This window comes from Lagopus leucura, unplaced genomic scaffold (genome assembly GCF_019238085.1).
Source record: "Lagopus leucura isolate 7727_CA_CO unplaced genomic scaffold, USGS_WTPT01 Super-Scaffold_100004, whole genome shotgun sequence".
Taxonomy (NCBI): Eukaryota; Metazoa; Chordata; class Aves; order Galliformes; family Phasianidae; genus Lagopus; species Lagopus leucura.
In genome coordinates, this window is record NW_024962264.1 from 56,675,316 (window position 1) to 56,701,869 (window position 26,554).

At 39.7% G+C, this 26,554-nt stretch overlaps 1 protein-coding gene across 4 annotated transcripts in view; it reads left to right on the forward strand.

Moving 5' to 3' along the window:
* The first annotated feature begins 9,544 nt into the window (after positions 1 to 9,544).
* The window catches only part of BOD1L1 (biorientation of chromosomes in cell division 1 like 1), a 36,314-nt gene continuing 19,304 nt past the window's right edge, over positions 9,545 to 26,554 (forward strand). For 3 of the 4 annotated variants that reach the window (XM_042870905.1, XM_042870906.1, XM_042870908.1), the window contains exons 1-10: positions 9,545 to 9,751; positions 10,102 to 10,226; positions 11,497 to 11,687; positions 12,814 to 13,404; positions 13,776 to 13,925; positions 15,160 to 15,329; positions 16,549 to 16,672; positions 17,430 to 17,574; positions 18,669 to 18,744; positions 19,559 to 25,676. In XM_042870905.1, coding sequence (XP_042726839.1) covers positions 9,545 to 9,751; positions 10,102 to 10,226; positions 11,497 to 11,687; positions 12,814 to 13,404; positions 13,776 to 13,925; positions 15,160 to 15,329; positions 16,549 to 16,672; positions 17,430 to 17,574; positions 18,669 to 18,744; positions 19,559 to 25,676 — 7,897 coding nt within the window. The remainder of the gene's footprint in view (positions 9,752 to 10,101; positions 10,227 to 11,496; positions 11,688 to 12,813; positions 13,405 to 13,775; positions 13,926 to 15,159; positions 15,330 to 16,548; positions 16,673 to 17,429; positions 17,575 to 18,668; positions 18,745 to 19,558; positions 25,677 to 26,554) is intronic. The other variant, XM_042870907.1, reaches the window with a different exon arrangement.

The window sequence follows — 26,554 nt, forward strand, 5'->3', positions numbered from 1 at the left end:
AGATTCTGTATCTTTCTCCTCACTCCCTTCCTCTCCTGAGACGTTTATTGCAGGCTTTCTTTTGAAGAGATTTATGTTATGTTGTAGAGAGTTTTAGTTTATGGGGAGTGTGTACATCTTATTTGTGATCATCTTGACTCCTTAGAGTCTTTTCAACAAGCACAGAAGCGTGAAATGGTGCCTCAAGACTATTCAGAATTTTCACTGAAACAATCAAAGGCAGAAATATATTTTTATTAAACTACATATACTTACATACATAATGTGCATACATGCATATACAAAGCTTTCCAGGGTAATCTTTGTGAGGGTTCTTAAATAAAATTGATTTTAACAGTAACTCTGTATTCAAAGCTGAAAATAACCCAAGCTCGTATCATGAGTGGAACACACCTGTTTGGAAGCAAAAGCCTTCTGGTACCAGTTCTGAGAAGATTCATGATGACCTTTCTCTTTATTTTAGAAAGCAAGAAGGAGACTAGAGCATTCTCATCCAAAATGGGCAATTATTCATTCTGTCTCAGCAGAGCAGGAAGCTAGTGCTTTTTACATTAATGGACAGAAGTAGGTAGAATAAAAACTCTGGAAAATTTCGAACTACTTTTTCTCACATGAGAAAACAAACAGTCCTGGGAAATGACTTAAGACTTACAGAGAATCAAAGAAAAAAAAATTCCATCCATACTTCATGTTGTGACTGAGAAAACCATAACCATTTTGAACCATTTTCTTTGATGTTAACGTCAAAGATGGAAGAAGATTGAGAGCGGATTCTTCTTCAAGCGTCCTTATAACATGGGAGCAAGGAGAGCTCAAGCTGCTGAGGAGAGCAGACAATTACCAGCAAATGGTTTCTATTTAAATTCTCTAAACATTTAATTGTTTTTTCTAACTGCTTTTCTTGCAGTTTAAATTCTGAGATATTTTGGTGGTGATTGAGCAAGCAGATACTTCTGCTCTGTGACAAGTTTCCACTGTCACATAACACCATACAGGAGAGATGGGCATTGCCCAAAATCTTCTCAACACTCTCCTGATAAAAACTTGAAGAATATGTCTTTTAAGTTAATATATAGAAGGAATTAAAACTGTCTTTAAGTAAAATGTACAGCACAAAAGATCCTGTTAAAAGTTAAAAGAAGTGACAAGATCCTGCAGTGAATGATGCTTCTAACTAGAAAAATAAATCTGTTGCAGTGCAGCACTGCTCTTAAGAATTGCTCTTACAAAAGAAGCTGTATGCTTGGTGTTAACACAGTCAGTGAGGTGATGGTCAATTAACGTGCAGCAACAAAGACCATGGGGTAAAATAAAACAAACAAAAAAAAGACCAGGTTGGTGCTACCTGAGGCAATTCCTGCAGAGGAGGTTGCAGATGAAGCTGTCTTTTCGTGTGCTTGGCAGGGGCTGGTGGACAAGCCAGCTGGGTGCAGCAGCCTGAGGCTAGTGGAGGGCTGTGCTTCAGCAGCCTGTCCTTCTTCCAGCCAGCATACTTAAAACAGGAGAAAAAGGCTTCTTCAAAATTGTTTTCCTCATTTGCAGCCTCAGTAGCTCCTTTTTACTGAGCACAAAAATGTTTTGTTTTATAAAAATCTCACTTCTGGGGCAATATTGCATTTCTCCACTCCAAAAAGGTTTCAAACATTCTTAGGAGCAAGTGAATGCAAAAAATACCTTAGGTGTGTTATTCTCGTACACATTCACAAGAATAAACTTTAAAAAATACTCACTTCCTACTCTAGGATCAAACATGGAACACTTGAATGTTTGGGACTGGTCTTCACAATGCTGACAGTAATCTTCCCTGAGTTTCAGTTTTCTTCCAGATAAATGAATGAAATAGAAAACCTTGCCTTCTCCTATGCCTCCTGTGCACTGGGGAGTGGTGTGCTAGCTGGGATTCTTTCCCCTTGTCTGCCTTCTACATCAGTTCCTATTCAGAAAGCAACTGGTCTCTGAATACATTCAGAGCCAGTTATCTCCATATACAATATATGCTGGCAGACTCAAGCTTTTCTTCATTTATTTTCTTCCTTTTTTTTTTTTTTCCCTGGATAACAACTCTTGGACGATTTATCTTTCTCCAGCCCCTGCCCCATAACTTTCAAAACTGCTGGTCAATTTTAATGAAGTCTGGCAGAAAACTGTAATTTCTTAAAGACATTAAATTCCTATCATCTTTGTGAAAATCAATAGGTGAGAAGGAAAGATTTGGAACAAGTGCCTTTGCTGAAGAAAGGGTACCAGCCTCGGCAAAAGCAATCACCCAGTCAGGGTGCATGCCAACACACATCTCCTTGCTCAAAGAAAAATCAAGCTCTGTTGGTGCTGATGGAGATAAAGGAGTGCTTTAGAGCAGTAAAGCTGGGAGCACAGGAGAGACAAGAGGATGGAGCATTTAGGACTTAAATGTGTTTAGAACTTGATGTGAAATTAGCATTATCATTTCCGCAGTTTTGTTGAAGATTTTTTTCTTCATATCCCACCTTATTCAGAATGAGTTCCGAGGGCTGCACTTGGCCTTGAAGTGTAATGCTTATGGGTCCCAGTCCTCTGTTCAGGCCCACCACAGCCTCATGGACAATGCTCCGCTCCCCTATCCCTGCTCGGTGGAGAGCAAGGCCAGGATCTCAGGCTCAGGTACCCAGCAGTTCCACACCCACACTAACAAGTGGGCTGGGAACAAGGACACACCACCGACCGCATCTTACCCACAGCCCCGACCCAGAGCCAGCAGGACACTGTGTCCTACCAGGTCCCATTTCCTACCAGCTCTTTCTTTGCAGGCTCCCAAGAATCACAGCAAGAGATCTCAATTGCCCAGCTGTACACTGAACCAACTAGGTCAGCAGTGACAAAATAACTCGTCTTCTTCCCTCTATCCAGCCCCACCTCTCCTAAAAGAATGCTGTTGGAAGATGACTCACAGGCCCTTTCTTTTCTGATCTTACGTCACCTCAACACAAAAGAGCAAGCCAAAAGACCAAACTTCCATTTTCAATTTTTTTTTTCCTTCTTTAAAATTCTGTTTTTTAAACATTTTCAATTTTCCACAGAAAACACTTTTTTCATACTAAATATGATAACTCAAATTTTCCCTTGAGGATTACAACCAAGGTTGTAAAAAGATGGCATGAGCAATTTTGAGCACCCTATTATTTAGCAGCAAAGTCCTGCTTTGATCCATCTCCCTGCTGACTTCAATGGAACTGCACTAGGTATAAATTAAAGCAAAATTCAGTCCATCAGCTCTACTTTAGGCTTCATGCATTGCATTTAAGCAGTGCTTCCACCTTGATTTCACCTTGCTGCAGTCAGCAAAGAATGCTGATATAAAAGGTATCATGCTTTTGTGTATCCACTCACTACGCTTTCATGTTTAAGCTATACTGTTTTACCTTACTGTTGAAATTACACTTAGGCAAAAGCGAAAGAGTGTATAATCTCTTGTGCTCTCTCTGGAGAAAAAGCCTCTATTTTTCTTTGTCTCCCTATACACAAATAGAAGCACATATTTTCCAGTCAACAACAAACAGCAAAGTAAAACATCTATTACAGGGAGTGCAGTCGCTCCACTCAATCTAATATTTTTCATGTGAATGGTGAAATAAAGTGGTATTTCTTCAGTGGGCAAGAACCTAGATTTAGACAAAAAAAAAAAAAAGATATACTGAGATCATCAATCAAGTTAGTAGGAGTTAGATGTCCAGTCCCTTAGATGCCAATAACAATCCCAGCCATATTGCATCAATTAGTCATTGATTACTTGTGAAGAAGTAAGAAAGCTTTAGTGCTTGTCTCCCTTTCCTTGTTACCGTGGAAGAGTGCATCGCAAAGTAACATGTCATAAGTCACCACTGCAACCACGTAGATGTGTGCTCCCCTCATGGACGGGTCAAGACTCCATCTGCCATTGAAGATTTCTTTCATGTAACAGAAAAAAATCAAATAACTGTGTGAGCTAAAGCTATTTATGACAGTAATCTTTTTTGCTCTCATATGTCATCCGTTAAACATGCTCTACTCATCTTTGTCACAAAATTTTGGGTTGATGAAATTCTTTTTTTTGGCCTTAGCAGAGACATAAAATGAGAACAAATGGAAAAGAGGCTTAGCTGTACCTGCAAAATAATGTACTTTAAAAGCATGATGTGCAAACTGGATGTCATGTTGAAGGTCTGAAATTGAAAAAAAAAAAACACTACACTTTTAGATGCAGTTACAATCAGAAGCTTAAAGTATTTTTACATCTTAAAAGCTATATAAAAATGAGTTCATTTCTCTTCACATCAAAGAAAAACTATTTTAAAATGTAGTTTTTTGGAATGTGACAGAATTTTTTTAAACTTTAACCAGTCAACTTTCAACCAGCAAATACAACCAAAAAATGTTAGTTACTGAACATGAAAGCCTTGGTATTAGTGTTGCACATTTCAGTTTATCTATTTGACTAGCCACTTTGAGGAGCTACAACGTGCCCTCTCCCTTGAACTATACTGTCACTGACTTCAATCACTCTGTTCAGTTGGTGCATGAGGACTAGGATCTCATGCAGTTTCAGGATTTTTTCTAGGAATCTTTCAGAAATGACTGAAAAGTAAGAGAGGTGTCAGCACCAAGGTCATGATGGGCTGGTTTAAATAAAAGCTTTTGTTCAACATTTCAGAAATTGTTGTCTGGCCACTGTTTTAATTTTTCAGCCTGCCAACAGCTTGCCTTTGGACAGACAGCCTCCTACTGTATAAAAATACATTTGCCATTTCATTCAATAATACACTTAAGCCAGCAAACTTCAGTATCTTTTACTCATGCCTTATTAGTCAGCACCAGATGAAAAAAAAAGTGTTTATATGTGATAGAACAAATAAAAACACTAATAACACTTGTGAAAAACACGGTTGTGAAGGCAGAAAAAGCATTTCAAGCATGCTTTAGTAAACAACAGTTTATCAAAACGTTTTTATGCAGAAAGTATGACAAAATCATATCCTCCAGATTTGGAAGTCCAAGAACACTTCGCACACCAAGACTACTGACGCACTTGGGTATCTATCACATAGCATCACAGCTAAAGATGCAGCACATGTCCTGTCTACATTTCAGTCTTAAAACCTGAGCACTTTATGCAGCTCAGCTGAAGCCAGATTTGCCTTATGGATGTAGCACAGAACCTCAGCAATACTGAGGCACCATTTTTATGGTGTTTCAAAACAGGTTTTGGATTAGACTCTGATTACTGGTGTTGCTCACAGATGTAATGATTTTGACTTTTTGTATTAAGTCCCCCATCAGCAAACATAAGAAAATTGGACACTTTTTTAGCCAGATAATCATGAAATATAAAGTTTATGCATCAGGGATGCACATTTTTACAACAAATCAATTCATCACTGAAGGCTCAGTGGTTTATTGTTCCACAATAAACAATACATAAGCTACACAACAAAAGAAAACAGCCTCACAAAATGGAGCAACAATGATAACACAGATGGTATAAAGCACAGACGTTACCACATATGTAGAAGATGAATTGAGCAATTCAGTTGGGGTGAATTCCTGGCTGGTGTTAGGCAGCTTTAGAGATTTTACTATCCAAGAATCTACTCAGGTATTTCAGTCATTCCTGATGAAACTTGAATTCTTCTGAACAGCTCCTTCTTCTGTGTATACTTATTTGTAAAAAGACTACAGTGATTATAAAGATTGTTTAATTTAAGTTATTGTTTTATTATCAAGAGGCTTTTAGTTTCTGTTACAGCATCTTTGCAAAGGACAATGTACAGCTGGACCCAGACAACAACAAAAAAAGCCATTGTCAGCTAGCATTTAAGATTAAAGTTCTGAAGTGTTGGATTACTTAATTTGGTAAATAAAATATCTGGAAAGCCTGCAACAGCGAGTAAGTTGTGTGTAACCGGGGATGGTAGGAAACTCATAGCACATAACAATCACATTAAAGTGTTGAGTGAATTAGAGCATGGACTGCTTGTTACAATAGTGTCAGACCAGTGGGCATAACTGAACCTTGTTAACTCTAAAATTCCTAAATCTCATTCATGGATTTCTGCTCTCTACTATTTTATGGCACACTGATTAACACAGCTTGAGACGAATACCACAGGTATTCCAGGCTGTGATGTCTTATGTGTGAGTGGTATGCTGTTCAGTGAAGCAAGTATATCACTTGTGCTGTTAAAAGGGTGGGGTTTTTTTCTTTCCATTTTCTGCATTATTCTTATTCTTTTGTGAAAAGAGAAATATATGGATGGATGTATATAAATATAAGTTGCACTGCTTTTTCCTAACAAAAAAAAAAAAAAAACAACCCAAAACCTAAGATGTTGCTAACTTGCCAACAAAGTCTGAATTTTTCATCCTCTATCATAGTCACACACAATTTCTAAAGTTAGCAATGCATTTACAAAAATGACGCCCTTGACTTCTCCACTTTATTGCTTACTGCTACATGACCTTTAGTCAGCAGTGACAGTACTTTTCTTTATTGAGAAAAGATGTAACAGATACAATAGACCTCATGCTGGCATATACCAGTAGGCACTGCACCAGGCTTCAAGCTGCAGACTTCACAATGCTTTTAAACTTTGGTGCTTTTGTCTTCCAGGAGATTCCAGCTTTTATAAATTACTCCAGTAATTATTACTCCAGATAATACTATCACAATACTCTTAAAACACTTGTCAGATTTAGTTCATTCTATGGAAATCTAAATCATCTAGATAGAATCATAGAATCATTAAGGTTGGAAAAGAACTTTAAGACCATCAAGTCCAAGCCTCAACAGATTACCACCATGCCCGCTAACCTTACCCCTCACTGCCACATCTCCACATTTCTTGAACACTTCCAGGGATGGTGCCTCCTCCACCTCCCTGGGCAACCTGTTCCAGCACTTCACTACTGTTCCAAGAAGGATGTTTTCCTAATAGATATAACTTACCTTATAGTAGGACACCGAGAGACAAGCTTTACACTTCTAGCTTGCTTTCGAGTCTGCAGTAAGAATCCTGAGACTCCGGCCTTTACTGTCAGACAGATTTTTAGTGACGATTAACGTTTGTAGTTGAACGAGATCTCCACTCATCACATTATAAAATTTGTGTAACAAGAACATTAAGAGTGTCAGAGACTGCCTCATGAGACTGAATGAGTACAAGTCTATGAGGTTGGATGGCATGCATGCCAGGGTTCTGAAGTTGCTGAGCCGCTCTCCATCATATTTGAAAAGTCCTGGCGGTCAGGTGAGGTCCCGGATGACTGGAGGAAGGGTCATGTCACTCCCATTTACAAGAAAGGGAGCAAGGAGGACTCCGGGAACTACAAGCTGGTGAGTCTCTCCACTGTGCCTGGGAAAATCATGGAACAGATCATCCTGGATGCATGCTTGATCACATGAGGAATGAGCGTGTGATCTGAGAGAGCCAGCATGGCTTCACCAGGGAAGGTCATGCGTGACCAATCTGGTGGCCTTCTATGATGGAGTGACGGCATTGGTGGACAAGGGAAAGGCGACCGATGTCATTTACCTGGACTTGAGCAAGGCCTTTGACCCCACCACATCCTTATCTCCAAACTGGAGGAATGTGGATTTGATGGCTGGACCACTCGATGGATGAGAAACTGGTTGTAAGGCCGCAGACAGAGTGGTTATTAATGGCTCTATGTCCGGGTGGAGGCCAGTAATGAGCGGCGTCCCCCAGGGGTCTGTCTTGGGACCGGTGCTCTTTAACATCCTTATCAATGACATCCATGATGGAATCAAGTGCACCCTCAGCAAGTTTGCTGATGACATCAAGCTGAGTGGTACGGTTGACACAGAAGAAGGAAGGGATGCCATTCAGAGGCACCTCAACAGGCTGGAAAGGTGGGCCCAGGTGAACCTGATGAGGTTCAACATGGCAAAGCGCAGAGTTTTGCACTTGGGCCAGAAGAATCCCAGGCATCCATACAGACTGGAAAGAGCGGTCCTTGAGAGCAGCCCTGTGGAGAAGGACCTGGGAGTCTTGACAGATGAAAAACTTAACATGAGCCAGCAATGTGCCCTTGCAGCTCAGATGGCAAATGGTATCTTGGGGTCCATCAGAAGAGGGGTGGCCAGCAGGGAGAGGGGAGATTGTCCCCCTCTACTCGGCTCTTGTGAGGCCCCATCTGGAGTACTGTATTGAAGCCCCCAGTACAAGAAAGACAGGGAGACAAGGGGAAATGGTTTTAAGTTGAGGGAGGGAAGATTTAGGTTGAATGTCAGGAGGAAATTCTTTACAGAGAGAGTGGTGAGGTGCTGGAAAAGGCTGCCCAGAGAGGTTGTGGATACCCCGTGCCTGCAGGTGTTCAAGGCCAGATTGGATGGGGCCCTGCACAGCCTGGTCTAGTATTAAATGTGTAGATTGGTGGCCCTGCATGTGGCAGGGGGGTTGGAGCTTCATGATCCTTGAGGTCCCTTCCAACCCTGGCCATTCTACGATTCTGCGACTTTCACATTTTTTATTTACTGGCTTTGATGTCCTGATTTACTCACAGTAAGTCAGCCTACAGATCACTAGCCTGCAGTTTATGCTAAGTTCAAAGCAACAGGAGATATTCACTGACGTGAGCAGTCAAGAAATTTAATTTTCAACAGTTGTGACTGTAATACAGAGAAAAATAAAGGTAAGTAAGTAAACTGCAAACAAGAGACAGCATGAAAAATTTCCATTAAAAGAAAAAGCATGGGAATACTGTAAAATCTAAAGCAAATATGCTTGAACTACTTGTAATACTGTCACCCAGTAGCATCTAGAAATCTTAAAGAGCCAGAGTAAATGTTTACACTTGCTAGGGTAACCGCAGAGGCAAAAGGACACGCAACCCTCCTCACATACCGCAGCGGCAGCTCGGCCACGTTCCACCCACTGCCCCTCAGGCGGCCCCGGAAGCAGCGGTACCGGAAGCAGCACCCCCAAGCCCCGCCCCCAGGCCACGCCGTGGCTCCGCCCCCCGCCTGAGGGAGGAAGCGCGCGGCGCTGCCCCCACCATGATGGCGGCCAGCGCAGGAAGGGGCGGCGCGCGGGGCGGAGCGGCGACGGCGCCGGCGGGGAGCGCGCAGCAGCGCGGCGGCGGACGGCAGGCATGGCGAGATCCCCGCAGCCCCCGCGCTGCCCGCGGCGACCGGCTGCGGCTCGGGCGCGGCCGGGCGCTGCAGGCTGCGCGGGCGACGCCGCTTCGACCCCTCTCCGGCCCGCTCCCCGCCGCCGTAGTCGGATCGGGGCCTCGCAGCGGCGGCCCGCCGGTGGCCCCGCCCCCTCCGTCCCCTTAAAGGGCCCGCGGGTGCCGCGCGCGGCTTTGCTAGTGCTCGCCTCGCGCCGATGGCGCCGCTCTCGGCTGCGGCGCTGCTTCCCTTCTGGTCGCCTCTCGCTTCCTCCCTCCGTTCCCTTTCGCTTCCGGGGTCACAGCCGCTGCGGCCGCCGCTCGGGAACCAGCCCCGTCCCGGGGCCCGGCCGGGAGAGCCGGCCGCCGCGCTCCCCGCAGGCCGCGCCGTCCCGCCGTCCCCATGGCCAGCAACCCTCAGCCGCAGCCCCCGCCGCCGCCTCCCCCGCCGCCGCCCCCGCAGCAACAGCCGCCGCTGCCGGGGACTGGAGCCGGCGCGGGGAGCGGCGCGGCGGAGCCGGAGCTGGTCTCCATGATCGTCAGTCACCTCAAGAGCCAGGGACTCTTCGACCAGTTTCGCCGCGACTGCCTGGCCGACGTGGACACCAAGGTGCGGGCGGGCGGCGGTGCCCGGCGGGCTGCCGGCTCCGTTCCCCGGGCGCGGGGCCGGGCGGGAGGGAGGTGTGGGGCGGCCGCGCGGGCCGTTGGAACTCGCGCCTCCTCGGCTGTTATGCGGGGCGAAGCTGAGGCCGCGTTCTCGGAGGGCGGCGGTGCGAGCGCGGCTGTTGGTGCCGAGCCTTTCCGGCAGCGCGCGTTAAATGCGTTACAAGCTCGTAGCAAGCCGGGAACGGCCGCTGCCTGCCGCGGGCCGCCGTGAGGCCTCCGGCTACTCCGGAGAGCTGCGCGTCGTCCAACCTCTCTGTCCTCTTGTGCTTTGTTGTTTTGTTTTTTTTTCTTCAGCCTGCCTATCAGAATTTGAGACAGCGTGTTGATAATTTTGTTTGCAACCATTTGGCCACTCATACCTGGAGTCCTCATCTCAACAAGAACCAGCTGAGAAATAACATTAGGCAGCAGGTTCTCAAGTAAGTGGTACTTCTGGGGTTTCTGTTGGAATACACTTGTGTTCTGTGACAGCTAGCTGAAGCTGTAGGTCAGTTGTAAGCTGCCTGTTTTCTTTCAAGGGACTTCTAGATAAGCTTATTTTTTTATTATTATTATTTTTTTTTTTAATTTAAACAAACGGTGGTATTATTTTAGTTAGCACTTTGTCATCAGCGTTACTCAGAGTTAGGCTTCAAATGTTATTTTGACTGATTGGAATTTATCCGGTGATGGAAGGCTTGTTTCTGACTTGGGGTGTGACATCCCAGCTCAGGATAACCTTTGCTATTTCTTAAAAATAAACGCAGTTGCTATTATCTGATGTTGAAATAAGGATAATAAATAGAATTTGACAGATAAAGCCCTGCAAAGTGCAAATCACAAAAAACAAAACTGGATGTAAATCTGTCTAGAGGGAGAAAAGCTGTTGTGGGACTGCTCTTACATCAAAATGATGTCATGCACTTATCTAATGCTTGATTGTTTCATGTTCCGTTAGTTTTAGTTCTTAAAAAGTAGTCATAAGAAGCATGGGGAAGTTTCTTTAAGTAGAGTGAGTTTTGTGACTGAATTGGGTCTCATACAAAGGATTTGTGAACAAATGTGTTCAGTTACGATTTAGTGACTTTTTGTAACTGGTACAGAGAGAGAGATCTGGGGATTTCTTAATCCAAGCAATGGTGTCAAAAGATACCGTTGTGTAATCTTTTATAAAGAGGGGTCTGGAGAAAACCTTAAGGTAAGAAGTTCTCCATTGTCACTAATTTTGTTACTTAAGATTAAAGGTGTTCTATAAAGCTGTACAAACTCGTAGTTGTTGCAGTGTATTGTGTGAAAACTGAATTGGAACAATGGAGGCTGATTAATCTGTTCCTCATGCTGTCGAAAATTTATTTATTTTATGTCATGGGAGTTGATAAGATCAGATTCCTTCTTAATGTTTCTTCCAAAATATGCTTTTACAGTTAGTTAACATTTGTAGACATAACCAGTACTGACATAGCCACAGGTTGTACTGTTGTGTCATTTCCATGCAATTGGATCACTTCGTTTCTTAGACTTTTTAATTTATAAGGTGTTAGAGCTGTGGAAATACAGCTGACTAAATACACACCTGAGTGATGTTCAGAAAACATTAGTGCTTCACTTAAAGTGTTTAGAAGTGTTTGCATGATATCTAACTGAACATGTCATTAAGACATTCTCCAAGAGTCATTTTCTTATTAACTATGAATGTAACTTTTGTTCTAGGTCTGGAATGCTGGAATCTGGAATTGACAGAATTATTTCTCAGGTTGTGGACCCAAAGATCAACCACACATTCAGACCTCAGGTGGAAAAAGCTGTCCATGAATTTTTAGCAACACTGAATCACAAAGAGGAGGCAGGCCCCAGTACAGCTGCAAGTGAGGAGAAAACAGACACGTCTGTTGCCGTGCAAGGTATTCTACCTCTTCTGTTAGCAGTCTACTATCAAAAGTTTGTTTTCTTTAGGAAAGGGATCATTGACTAGGTTTGTTGCTTGCACAGAATCATTGGTATCCATATTGGCAAGCTGAGCTCCAGGCAGCGTGTGATTATACTTGTCTCTTGCTACAATTATAAAGTTAGAAGGCAAGAAAGATGTCACCATGTATCACTTTGTCACTTCCACTCAGCTTTACAGGGGATCAATTTACTGTGGGGAGGAATGTTGGTCTTACTGGCCCTGTAAGTATTGTATGGTCAAATGAAACATAGCTGTACGAAAGGAATGACTTAATTTTTTTATCCTTTGGTAGATCCAAAGGGGTTATCTGGAAGACATTTAATTCTGTTGCTGTGTGCTAAGATTCTCTCAGGAACTTAAGTTCTGCTGCAAATCAGCTAATCCTTAGTTTGTCTATAAACACATCAGTTTATTTGTTTTTTATTTATGTTGCCCTGTATCAGCTTCTAAGGGCTTTGGCAGGTATTTGTCCATTCTTTCTCTTCCTAAGAGACTCCACTGCAGTTCATTTAGTTGTAACCAGACCCTTTATTTAAATCCTAGCTCTTTTCCTGTGGGGCCCGCTTCCTTTAAAGTAAGTGGGTTAACAAGCCAGCTGCACCTCCCTGTGCTAGTCCAGTTAACCCCTTCTCATCAATCTTCAAATTTCATTTTAAGAGAATAGGAAACTGATATGTTCATTTGATAGCTCTATTATTTTATAATCAGTACACTGAGTTCATTTCTGCTGTCATTTATGAAGATATAAGGGGAAGAGATGTAGAATTCTTGTGGCAGTACGCTTTTCCCTAGCCTACTGATGATAAAGTTGAGCTTCCTTCTCATGGACCATTCTTGCTGTTTCTTGAAGATTGTAACATCTTGTTCTTTATTTTTTTTAATAACTGAAATCTCTAGATGCAAAGTTATTGAAATATTTTGGTTAATCTTATTTATCTTAAATGGAGTAGTAGTTAATTTTTCTTTTGACTTTCTTAATGTCGTTGTCATTCTAGCTAAATGGCTACTTCCCTTCAAACATTGCCATCATGGAAAATGGTAGAAACTAACTTAAACTGTTTTCTTTCTTCCTGTTCAAGGTGTTTCTACTACTGCTCCTAGTGGTAATGTAGCTAGTGATGCAATGTCAATTTTGGAAACAATAACTTCTCTAAACCAAGAAGCAAGTGCTGCCAGGGCTTCTACAGAAAACTCAAGTTCCAAAAACAATGACAAAGCTGCAAAAAGACTGTTATCTCAGCAGAGTGTTGATGGTGGCACTGAGAGAAACATGGAAGACATGCCAGATAAAGAAAAAGCAATTTCTGATTTTTCTGGAGAAGGGGCTGAAACATTTGTGAAGTGTGAAGATTCAAATGAGCTTCCTTGCCAAAGTGAAGAAACGAAAAATTCAACAAAGGATGCCAGTAGTTCATCTGTTACAATTAAAGATGCAAGTAAAGAAATACAACAGGATAGTGAAGATCAGAAGAGTAAACTAATAGATAAATGTGAAAAGAAACCAGAAGGTGATAGGAGAAAAGAAAAGAAAGAAAAACTTGACAAGAAGAAAAATGATGATGCTGCTAAGTCAAAAGAAGAAAAACAAGTGAAAGAGTCAGAACCAGTGAAACAGTTAGTTCCAGAAAAAAATAGCAATAAACATAAAGCATCTGAAAGTGCTAAAGAAGGTATGGTATGGGCAATGCTTGCTCTTAAAATATGGATATGCTAAAGTGTATTCAGGAGCTGAATTAGAAATGTGTGTGGGAAAATATGTTTTCTGCTAGTTCTGACATACTAGCCACAGTTAGCTCATGGCTCATCTCCTTTCACTGAGGTACATGAATCAGGAAATGTAGATCTTTGATTCTTCAGGCATTTTCCTCCTTAGTCGTGTTATTCCAACAAGATCTCAGCAGTTTAAGGTGTTAATTTTTTTTTCCTTTGCTATTTCTTATTCTTAAGACTTTGTTTTCAATGTTAATTTTTTTTTTTGTAAGAAAAGCTTTTCAAATACAATGTGCTGTATTACAGCTTCTCTCTTTTTCTCCTTTGCAAGAACATACATCACTAGATTCAGATACAGATGTACTCAGTGACATCACTGTCAGCTCTGTCCATACGAGTGACCTTTCTTCCTTTGAAGAGGAAAGCGAAGAAGAACCTGTGATTTCTGACAGTACTGAAGAGGGGGAGATCACATCAGATGGTAAATCAGTTAGATTGTTAATGGCAGTGCTAAAATTACAAGAAATAGTATGCAACTCTTTTGTAATTTGAATACGTTCTCTAACAAATTTGATGTTTTGCAGTATTTTGTGTTTACCTGGGAGATTTTAAATTTGGACTGGTAGTATTTGTGCAATCATGAAGGATGAATAGAAGACATATTTTGAGTCTCTTTTTTTGTAATAGTATTATATATGCTAAATGTTGTCACTCTTACTACAGTGTATAATAGAGAACAGAACCACTTAAGTGATGGATATGAGGCTTTGCAGTGAGATTTTTACCTTCCTTTTTGCCAGAAATGTAGCAAACACTGGAGTGATTTGTTAGTTTTCCTGCAGTACTGGATGTACTTGACTTTGCTGACTTTGTTTTCAGAGCTTTAGATTTGCTTGTATTTTCAAATTCTACTTGGTTGCAGCAGAAGAAATGTGAATTGGTCTAGCTTTAAGAGTTGGGAAACACTAAACCTGTTCTCTGGCTGGGTTACATTTTGTAGTTTTCTTTGTCTTGAGCAGACCACAGGTTCTTAATGATTTCTGCAAATATTACTCTGAGCGTATCTTTTCTGGTCTAAAAATACTCTGTAGAAGCACTCAATTTCTTTTATGTTCTCTAGCTTTGATTTTTTCTTTTGATGATAGATTGCATGATGTGAAAACAAGCCTGAAGTATGTTTCAAGGGTGTAAATGCTTCTTATGGTATGAAGCATAAGTGCTTTTGCAATATCTCTGATAGTGCTGATAAATAAAATCTATTTCTGTCTTACTCAAATAATGCTACATTAGTGTAAACAAGTATGTTCTGTTTAAGTATTTTCAGCAAACCTATCTAGTTGAAGATTTTAAATGGTGTACATATTTTTGGCATAGGAATGAAGCTTAGTTTAATACTCAGCAGAAGTAATATTCTGACACAGTCCTGGAAGTAGCTAAATACTATAGATATAATGCAACAAGGTTTCAGGTACAAGGATTAAGCCCTTCATTATAAATTATTTTCCTTTTAACATCTTGAAAATTTTTTTTAAGCTGAGCAGCATACATAAATTAATATACGTTCCAGGTTTCAGTAATTTGATGGTATTTTGAACTTTAACTATGTTTTTGAGGAAAGTAAGTTAAGTTTGGGGTGGCTTGTTTCTTCAAAAGTGATGTTGAAAGTACTGCCTTAATTTATCAATCTCTCCGTGCACTTAAAAAAAACTTTTCAGATGAAGAGGAGAAAAACAATAAAAATAAGGCAAAGCCTCATGCGAATGAACTGAGCGATGGGAGAGCCAAGCCGGTTCGTCATGCTTATGTTCGTAAGCCTTTTTTGTACTCCAAATACTTCAGTGATTCTGATGATGAACGAACAGTAGAGCAACGTCGCCAGTCCATTGTAAGTTTGAGTTTTGTTACTGCTCAGTGTCTTAATTCCTTAAACTTTCCTCCAGCACCAAAATTTCATTTCTTACTTGGCCCTGATTTGTAAGGTGGATTTTAGTTTTGTTTTTGGTGTTACCCCTGTTCCTTTTTCAGACTTTAACCAGTATTGCATGATATAGAGCAATGCACTCCACGGGAACACTCTGCTGGGTGTAGTTAAAAAGGCTTCTGGTAGAGGTAAAAAACTAGAAAATGAAACCACAAAAAAAAAATCCACGTGTAATGGTTTTGACATCTTTTCCCTGACTTTCAAATGAACAGTGCTCTGGTGTTAATAGAGTTTACTAAGTACATACAAGCTCTTCACAGGTGCATTCATTCTTGCTTGGGTCATTAAGTGTGAAGATTAGGAACTGCTACAGACACACACACACACACACACAAAAAAAAAAAAGTCCGCAGTGGCTTTAGTACATGTGATGAGAACTTAAGTGGAAGAAGTAGCCTTCATCTACCTATGGTCTTCCTTCAGTGTGGTTTTGTGTAGTGTGGGCCAAGGATTTCTTTACAAATGCATTTCTCACTGTCCCTGAAGTAGTTGTAAAATTTCTGCAGGCAGTGAGAAGAGAAGTTTAAGTATGTTTCTTCTGGAAGAAAGCACACAAAGCAGGATTCAGTTGTTCTTTTAGACTTTCTGTTATGTCTGAATGCATGTTGCTTGTAACATAGCATTCTTCAATCCAAGCTAATGCTGGGGACTTGTGGGTGTTGAGTAAGATAGGGTCTGTATTTTGTTTATGCATTTGAGGTTCATAGAGCTGAAAAAAAAAAAAAAAATAGTAAATCAGTTAAACCTACCTCCCTTTAATTATTTTATATCTGGGGGAAAAAAAAAAGCTGCAAGGAAACACCTATAAACTATGAGGTTTTTTCTGCTTTTTTTTTTTTTTCTTTTATGTAAATACTTATATAAAGTAGATATGCTTGTTGATTAAGAAGTGTTGGCCTCTATCTGCTGTGTTGAGCAGCAGTGTAACTCTGGGAGTCAGCTAGTTTCACCTTACGGGAGTGTTAGAGGATTCCATTTGCTTTGACGTAAAGCTTTCAAAGTACTATTAATTTTTTTCTTTGCCTCAAGCCAAAGCATTCTGTTTTCTGTATAATTTCTGTATATCTGTAGAATATTCTTTGACCTAATGATAAATTGTCTTTTCTTCCTTGCGTATCTCCAGGCCAAAGAAAAAGAGGAGAGACTTCTAAGAAGACGAATGAATAGGGAGAGACTTGAAGAGAAACGTAAACAGAAAACTGCAGAAAAAACAAAGTCCCTGAAAAGTGGAAGTCAAAATGCTAAAGGTATGAATATTTTAATTTTTTTTTTTTTTTTTTTTTTTTTTTGTCCTGTTGTGGTTTAACCCAGCAGGTGGCTAAGGAACCACATAGTCATTTGCTCACTTCCTCTCTTCCTATTAAGATGAAGGAAGAATTGAGTGGGTAGAACTCATGGATTGAGATAAAACTATATACTGAGAGAGAGAAGTGATGCAGAAGAAATTGCTTACCATCCCCTGATCAATGCCGAGCTAGCCTCCAAGCAGCAGCGGATCAGAGAGAGAGATGAACCCCCACCCTCCTTAAAAACTCCTGCTTGATGTCATAATGTATGTGATATCCCTTTGGCCAGTTCAAGACAGCTCTCCTGATTCTGTTCATTCTGAGCTTGTTAGGCCCTTTGCTGTGAATAGCCTTGGCTCTGTACAACATTGTTTAGCAGCAACTGTAAACATCAGTGTGTTATCAGTGTTGTTCTTCTCATAGAACCAAAATGTAGCATCATACCAGACACTTCGAAGAAAGCAATTACATCCCAGCTGAAACCTAAGACAAGATCTTATTTCAAGGGAAAATAAGGGTAAAATGATGACAATGGGCCTTTCTTCATTTCTCTTGAAAGTCCAATGTTTGTATAATCTGATTTCTTGTTTCAGTATATACATATTTAAATTGCTGGATTATCCGTGATTATATTGCTTGTATGCTCGTATATGTTAGTTTTTATACATTTAGTGTTCTACAGACATAATTATTTCACCATTTGGGTATTATATTTCAGGAAAAAGTGGCTTGAATTTGGAAGAACCATCAGCAAGAAGTCTTGAGTCAAAAGCTACTGGTACCAGCATTAAGGATGTGCTTAAAGAACAGAAATTCTTAGAAAAAAAAGTAGCTTTGAGCAGAAAAAGAAAAAGAGATTCAAGGTATTTGTGTATTTAGTCAAATGAAGTGAAATCTTCAGAAATTTATTTTTGTAGATTGAATTGTTTCTTTTCAACTTTGCTGCTCACCTTACTTATTTAAACAATTTCTTTCTAAGATACTTGGTTAACGTTGTTACTAATAAGTATAAAGTTATGGCTGCTTAATATACAGCAACTCAGCAGCCTTTGTGTGACTTCTTATGCACAGAATAATAAAAGGACATGAGAATGGTCAGCTGTTAGATGTTTGTGCATCTAGTAGAAAAGAAATGTGTGATGTATCTCCGTTAACTTTCGTTTTTGGAAGTGGCAGAGTTCCTAGTACATACTTAACGTTTTCTCTTCTGTCATGTTTGTTTTGTTGTTGTTGTTTTTTTCAAGCTTTTCATTACTACATTTTCATTCACTTACCTTATTTCTTGACCTCATTAAGGAAGTAAGATTTAAAAAAAAAAAACAAAAAAAAAAAACACACTTCAGATCAATAGTAGTGAAGCTTAATTGACTGCTTGTGTATGCTTTTTATAATTTGCATATACATTAAAGAAGAAATGCGTTACACGCTGTCATGCTGGAATGTGCTCTGCAGTTGTTCCAGAAGAATGACTTTACTTGCTTGATGTGAACATCACATTTAACTCACTCTGATCTTTAATTTCATATTTTCTATTTGTACAAACATGCATAGCTGTCTATGTACATGTGTAGATATAGTAAATGAGCCATATTTCTAAAAGATAATATTTTTACAATTTTTCTTGCTTTTAAATGGAGAGCATTAGGTTCTTTCTTTTTTTTTTTTTTTTTTTTTTTTTTTAAGAAAAATGTATTAACTGTTTTACAGGGACAACTGTACTACTAATATTGTCATCCTGATGTTCTCTGATTTAAAGCAGTGTTGTCCAGAGGACAAATATGAAGTCAGTACGCATAATTTGGACAAACTATATAGTCATAAGTTTTGTAACCATGTTCTCCTTCAGTATTTCAGTGTACATTTATCTCGTCTTCAGCTTTAAGAGCAGAAATTTTACTAAGTCATGTTTTGAGTTGCTGTCTTTTTTTCTGATTGCTTGTCCAAATACTTGTTTCAGGCGTGTTGAAGACAGTTGGAAAAAGAAATATGAGCCATCTGAAGATGATTCTAAGGAAGTGCAAAAAACAAATGAGGTATGTGTCTCTAAGGCTAATAAAATTAATTACAAAAAGAAATACTATTATGAGCTTTTTAATTGCAGTAATGCTTGTTCATACATCCATACCAAACTGCATACTATTGCATCATTTGTTCTTATGAATTGTTTTTTTCATGCTTCTAGTGCTCTAACATTAAATCAATTTTGTTTTCTGAATTCTAGTAAACGCTAGGTTGCATTGTTTATGTATTTGGTGCTGATTTGTTTTGTACTGGAAGGAGGGGATTTGAGCAATATTCTGTAAATTATGTTGTACTTCACAAACAGCAGTCTGTCTTACATGCAAAGATTTGATAAATTTGATTTTCTTGAACTTTTCCTTGGGAAGTTGTAACAATGTAGTCTGACTAGTAGAAGACAATTCTTAAGTTGAGTTTTTAGCAACAAAGTTATTACCAAGAAAGTGACAGGCGGAAGTTTAACTGGAAGTCTAGAACTACCTGGTATGAGTTTCTGGATTTTGTTTAAACATTGTATCAGATTTTTGAAGCGACTCATGGAATATTTGAAATGGTTGTTGTCCATTTAAAGATATATTTAAATTGTTTTTAAAAGGAAAGTTCACTTTATAAAGAAGTTCAAGGTCAGGCAGACTGTTAAATTCTGTTTCTTTTGGCTTTTTTACAATAGCAATCAGTTGAAATAAGATTTTTTCTCATCAATTTTTACAATTCTTATTATGATAAGGGTTCCCTACTGCATTGTTTTTAATTTGCCTTCAACAATTGTCAGTCATGTAGTGAAGGAACTCTGACATCTGCCTACATATATTTAACTTTCTTTTGCAGACTTGTGAAAAAAATTCTTCAAAAGAATTAAAGCATAACCATGGCAAAACTGAAACCTCTAAACCACTTCGAAGACTTTCGGAATCAATACATTCAGCTGAGGAAAACAAAACTGATTCTAAAGTGGAAAAAGAACATAAAAGAAAAATTTCCACGTCTCTTCATACTGAAGGAAACCAACAGGACATTGAAACAAAGGACCCAAAAAGACAACTGGAAAGATCAGAAGCCAATACTGATGAACTACAGAAGCAGAAAACCATATTCAAAAATGAAAAACACCCCAAAAAAGATAGTGACACAGAAATTCAACATATGAGAAATGCTGCCAAAAAAGAAGCCAAGTCTTACAGAGATAAAAATGAAAAGGAAGTAACGGCATTAGAAGATAAACTTTCCTTAAAGCATAAATGTAAAGGAGATAATATTCATAAATCAGTTGAAGATGTTGAACTCCATTCTTCTGAGAAAAGTTTGAAAGGAGAGGATGGTGCTCAGAAACATAATCAACAAATGAAGAATTCCTCAGATGACAAATATGAAAGAAAAAGTAAACACCGAAGTGAACGGAAAATATCAGTAACTGGAAAAGATGGAAAAGGTATTTCTGATTCCACTTTAAAAGCTGAAGAGTTACTTCGTAAGGAAAATAAAAAAGACAGGCATCTCTCAACAGAAAAATCAAGAGCAGAATACAAATCCAAAAGATCTCTGAGTGATTCTAGGCCGCAGAAGGATTCTATAAGTGCCTCAAAGCAACTTGCTTCTGCATCGCACAAAAGAAGTGAAAGTTACTCAGAAGAAAAACATGAAATAAAATCCACTAACTCTGACTGTAATTTGAAGCAAGAAGATGGTGTTCATAAAGACAGACGAAGATCTAAGAGCCTTGCAGAAGACAAAATTTTATTGAAGTCTAAGTCAAAGAGTCATAGTAAACAATTGAAAGCATCCGAAACAGAATTACAAGAAAATTTAGCAAAACAAGATACTAGTCAGAAACTGGACAAAGATAAGCACATGGAAGAGAATGATTCGGATAAACAACACAATTCCAAAAATGAAGATAAAATATCTGAAGAGAGCGGTGCTGATTTTGAGTTTGAAAGTGGAATGCAGTCAACTCAGGGATCACAAAAAGACTCCAGTCACAGAGTTAAGTTACACTCTGGAGAAAGAGGATCTGTAAAAGAGAAATGTAGAGGTGATAAAGATTTAAGTAACTCCAAACTAGAAAGAAAGTTATCTGTTGAAAGTCACAAAAGCAGAAGCATAAAGCACGGCAACAAGGAAATAAAGAAAAAGGAAGAATGTGCCAAAGTGGAGGATAAAGATATGAAAGAAATGGATGGTGGACATGAGAAAGTAATGGGCATCACAGTGACAGTGGATAAAAAACAAAGTAAAAAGGTATCCTGTGAAAACAGAAAAGGCAATATATCAAACCACAATTTGCTTGGAGAGGAAAAGCAATCAGTTGGTGTAACTGTAAGCAGCTCTCTTCCTGTTCCTCAAAAGTCGAATATGAATAGTAATGACATGTGTTCTGGTCATGAGGGAGAAGTGATGGAACTTGATTTGGATGAAAAAAAAGTACAAGAAGAATCTAAAATGGAAGGAAAAGACATTTTAAATTCAGTCCAAGTCACAGATGCCAAATACACAGCAAAAGAAAAAATCTCTTTTGCAAGTAAGGAGTTAAAACACACTTTGGCAGATCTTGAAGCTTCTGAATTGAAGTTTCTGGCTGCAGTTGAAAAAGCTAATAAACAAGAAGATATCCCTAATAAGCAAGCTGGTGCCTTAGATGCTTTATCCAAACAAACGTCAATGGATCAAGGACTCCATAAAGAAGGAGCTTATAAAATGGGTATTGTATCTGGAAAAAGTCATGGAATCTTACTGAATGCTCCCAGTAAGGACCGAACTTCAGAAGACAGCAGAAAACCAAAGAATTTTAAAACTGTGGTAAATTCTAATTCAGATAATGTTCCTTTAGCAATTAATTCTCCCAGAAAAGATGCTGCTGATCCAAAGTCCATGGATATGGAGATCTCTGATTTTACACATTTGGGTAGTATGTCTAGTACATCTAAAGAAGAATGCCGTAATTCAGATGGGACTACTTTGTTTGAAGATGACGCAGCTTCAAAGAATGATGCAACACAGGTTATATACATGGAACAAGAAGATAGTTTAGTGTTGAGTTCTATTATGAAAGGTGGTGATGACAGCACTAAGACAAACAATATAGAAAAAGATAATGGAACACCCCATTCTGATGAGCAAGCAATGGAAAACAGTGCAGCTGGCTCACCTAGTCAAGATTATGACAAAGCATCAAAATTAGAAAGCACTCCAAGAAGCAAATTGAAAATAAAAGAGGAAAGCTTGAGGACTGTTGTGACTGAAGACTGTGGAGATGTACCAACAAAAGCACTTCTAAAAAAACTGAAAAAGAAAGAAAAAGAGTGCTTAAATACAGATTATTCCACAAAGGGAGAAAGAAGCACAATGATGGATAATGTGCAACAGAATGAGATGTGTGATACTTGTAATGTGATGCAATCTTCCTCTGTGCTAGCATCTAAAAAAGATCCTGAAGAAACAGTCAAAGACTCTGTTCCAGCTACTGGGCAAGAAAAGAATAGTAGCATAAAAGATAAAGATGAAAGCAGTGCTGTAGGTACCAGTGCAGGAAGCAGTAAACTTAGTCTGTTGTACAGCAGTATACAAACAATTCCAGCCACTCTGATAGGAACTAGCACAGAAAAGATTGAAAGCACTGTAATGGCCTCTAGTACAGGAGAAGAAAGAGCTGAAGGTGCATCACGTTCTGAAAAGGGAAGTGATGCTACAACCACTTGCTCAGAAGAAGAAAGCGAGATGGCATTAATCTGCACAAGCATAGAAGCTGACGAAGGTTTCACAACAGGCTTATGGGTAAAAACTGGTGAGGGGAGTAGTTTCATTACAGGAACAGATATTGGTGAGTGTACAGTTACAGCAGCAGAAGAAGGTGGTGGCAGTGTCGTCACTGAAGGATTAGCAGAAAGTGAAAGCTTTCTAACAAGTACAAAAGAAGAAGAAAATGATGATTGCACTATGGTTGATGCAGAAGAAAGCAGTAAGGATTCAGTCAATGGAAGTGGAGTAGAAAATGAAGATAGTGTGAATAGTGCTGGAGCAGAAGAAAAAGATGATGCTGTAACTAGTGCGGGCTCTGAAGAGAAGCGAAAGACCTTGACTTGTGTAGGTGCAGGCAAATTAGAAAGTTCTGTGTCCTGCTTAGGTGAAGTAGAGAGTGATGGTGCCGTAACTAGTGCGGGTACAGAATCAGGTGAAGGATCAACAAGTGGTGGCAGTTCGGGTAAATTTAGGGGCAATATAAGAGCTGACCAAGTAAAAGAACATGAAAGTACTGTGACTTGCACAGGTGCAGAAGAAAGAAGTCGTAACTTCATTATGTGTTCAGTAACTGGTACAGATGCCCAGGGAGAAGGTTCTGTAAGTGGGGCATGTATTGCAGTGGTCGCAAATAACAGTGCCACAACTGGAACTACTGGTGACAAATGTGAGGATACTATAAATGGTGAAAGTACAGTGACCAGCACAGGCATAACTCCAGAAGATGATGCTGAAATTTCAGTTCTCTGTACAGGACTAGAAGACAGCAATGAAGGTTTTGCAGTTTGTTTAGATACTGAAAAATGTGAAAGTGCAATGGACAGCACAGGGACAAAGGAGGAAGCTAGTATCACTATAGTCAGCATTGGACCCTGTGATGATGAAGGTTTTGTGACTAGTACAGGCTCAAAAGAAGAGGATGAAGAAGGTGAGGGTATTGTGACCAGTACTGGAAGGGGAAATGAAGAAATTGAGCATGCTTCTACTTGTACAGGAACAGAAGGTGAAAATACACTGATTTGTATAGGTGCAGAAGAAGGTGAAAGTTCCATTATCTGCATAGTTGCTGAACAAATGGAAGCTGAGTCAGGGCTGGCTGGCACAAATGTAAATAAGCTTACCGTTGACAGCATGACAGATGTAGAGAAAGAAGCTAATTGTGGCACAAACTGTAGAAGTGCTAAAGGGATAGTTGAAAGCAGTGTAACCAGTGCAAGTGCTGATGATGAGGATGCTGTGGCAGCATGCATAGAAAAACATGAAGGTACTTTGATTCCCTTAGATGCTGAGGAGTGTGAAGGCCCCATGACTAGTGCTATGACTCTGCAAGATAGAGGTCAGCCTGGTGCTGAAGGGCATGAGAATCCCATGACCTTTGGCAGTGGAGCACTTGATGGCTCTATAAGTAGTGCCATTCCAAAGGAAGATGAAAATTCTCTTATTCCTGCTGACAGAGAGGAAAAAATTAAAGGTGATATCATCTCTACCAGTACAGTGGAAGGAAGTGATGCTCCGTTACATTCAGCCGTAGATACTGAGGATGGTCCACTTACCGTTGCAAGAGCAAATGAAAGTGGGGAAAGCTCTATGATCTCAGTCGATGCTGAAGGTACAGAGGTGCCCATGCCCAGCACAGCTACAGAATTTAAAGAAAGTGTGCTTGCTTTTAGCAGTAAACAGGACAAAGATGAGTGCACAATGATTTCCACTAGTATTGTAGAAGAATTTGAGGCTCCTATGTCTAGTGCCACTATTGAATACAATGGTCAGCTCCCCTCTGTGAAAACAAAAGAAATAAATGAAAGTAAAGTGGTTTCTGTAGGTACAGAAATATATGACGTTCCCATGCCCAGTGCATCCAGTGCAGAAGATGATGAAAGGCATCCAACTGCTAGCAATAAAGAAGAAAAAGATGAGTGTGCTATGATTTCCACAAGTGTTGTGGAAGAACAAGTAATCCTGATGTCAGATGAAGTTGCAGAGGAGACAGTTCAACATATCTCAGAAACAGAATCTAAAAATGAAACAGTAATGATCTCTACAAGTACAGCAGAATGTTTTGAAGCTCCTATGTCTAGTGTAGCTGTACAAGATGAAAATAAACTCACTGCTTCAGAAACAGAAGGGAGATATGAAGCTGCTGTGATCACCACAAGTATGACAGAGGAATGTGAAATAGTACTCATCAGTGCAGCACCACAAGCTGAAGATCAACTCCTTGTAGCAGAAAGAGATGAAGAGGATATCTCTCCAAATGCATCTGAGGAATGTAAGATTGTGGAGACCACTGCTACTGTAGATGAACAGTTTGAACTAGCTGCTTTCAATACAGATGCAAGAGGCAAAGGTTCTGTGATTTTTGTGGGAGAATGTGGAGGTCCTATGCTGAGGGTTGCCACCAACAGTGAAGATCAGGATGCTGCTTCAAGTATAGGAGATAAAGAGGAAGGAGCAGTGATCGCTCTGAGCACAATGGAAGAATGTGATAGTCTCTTCACATTTACTGTCATAGAAGAAAGTCAACTTGATGCTGAGAGTTCAGAAGTAAAAGACAAAAGTGAGGAAGTTTTTAATACTGCTAACCAAATTGAATGCATCCTATCAACTGCGGGCCCAGAAAAAAGCAGTAATTCTTTGCTTGTAATTGGTCAGGAGAATGAGACCCATGAAAGTGTTGTGAGGGGAGCATCAATAGCATCTCAGATGACTGTAGACAGTGAAATCACAGAGGCAGATGAAAATTCAGTCAATCTCATGAGTGTAGATGAAGCCCTTTGCGTGGAGATTAGTACAGAGACTGCTGTGAGCCCAAGTCCTTCCTCAGAGGTAAACGAGGATGATGAGCAAGCTGAAGATGTGTTGCATGAGGATGTTGCATCAGAACTCTCTTGCGTCATTTCAGAAGCATCAGTAAAAGGTGAAACATTAAGAGATATAAACTGTAACTCAGACGTGCTTTTAGAAAGTGACTTTTCTGAAATAAGGACTCCGTTGCCTGGGGAACGGTCTCCTTCCTTAGTTTCTGCAAATGAATTAACTGTAAATAACCACAGTGAAGAGACTATAGAAGCAGAATTGGGGGAGAAAAGTGACTGTCCTGTGTTGCATGTAGAAGAGCTATATGGCAGCGATGATAAAATGAACTTGGTTAAAGTAGATGATTCAGGAGTTGAAGTTACTTGTCAGAAAACTAATACAACCTGTAATTCAGGTAAGGATTTCTGTGGGGTTTTGTTCTCTCTTGAGTTTATAGATATCCTCAATAAATGCTTTTTACCATGACTAGAATTAGCAGTAACTTATGCTGTTCAGATATATCAGACTTCTTTGTAGTTTGCCAAATACTTGCTAATTATGAATTAATGAAAAATAGTTAAGCATGTAATTGTGTCTGTATTGGTGTGACTAAAGAAATCAGTATCCGATATGTGTTGAAAGAAATGTTACTGGATTGCAGAATGGTTACTAAAATGTATCAACTTAAAATTATGAGCTAATATGTTGTTTGCAAGAGATTTCATTACCAACGTTCAGAAATTCAAAAATACTTTTATAGGAAGGAGGATATATTTTATTTAGACATATGTTCAGCAGTTTAAAAATGGCAACTTTGTAGTGATCTTTGAAAATCAAGAATGACCATCCTTAATCATAACTGCAGATTTTCTCAGGAGTTCTTATATTTAAAAAAAAAAAAAAAAATTACTTCAGTCTCTTTATAGAGCCATAGAATGGCATAGGTTGGGAGGGTTCATCTAAGGTTGAAGTTCATCTAGTTCCAATCCATCCTGCTGTGGGCTGGGTTGCCACCCACCACATCAGACTGCCCAGTGCCCCATCTGACCTGGCCTTGAAAGCACTGCCAGAGATGGAGCATCCACAGCCTCTCTGGGCATCCTGTTCCAGTGCCTTACCACCCTTTGAGTTTAAAAAAAAAAAAAAGGGAAAAAAAAAGAACAAACCCCTAATGTCTTCTTCCTAATGTCTAACCTAAATCTCCTCTCTTCTATTTTAAATTCCCCCTTGTTCTGTCATTATCAGACTACATAAAAAGTTGGTCTTCCTCCTGCTTGTATGCTCTCACTTCAG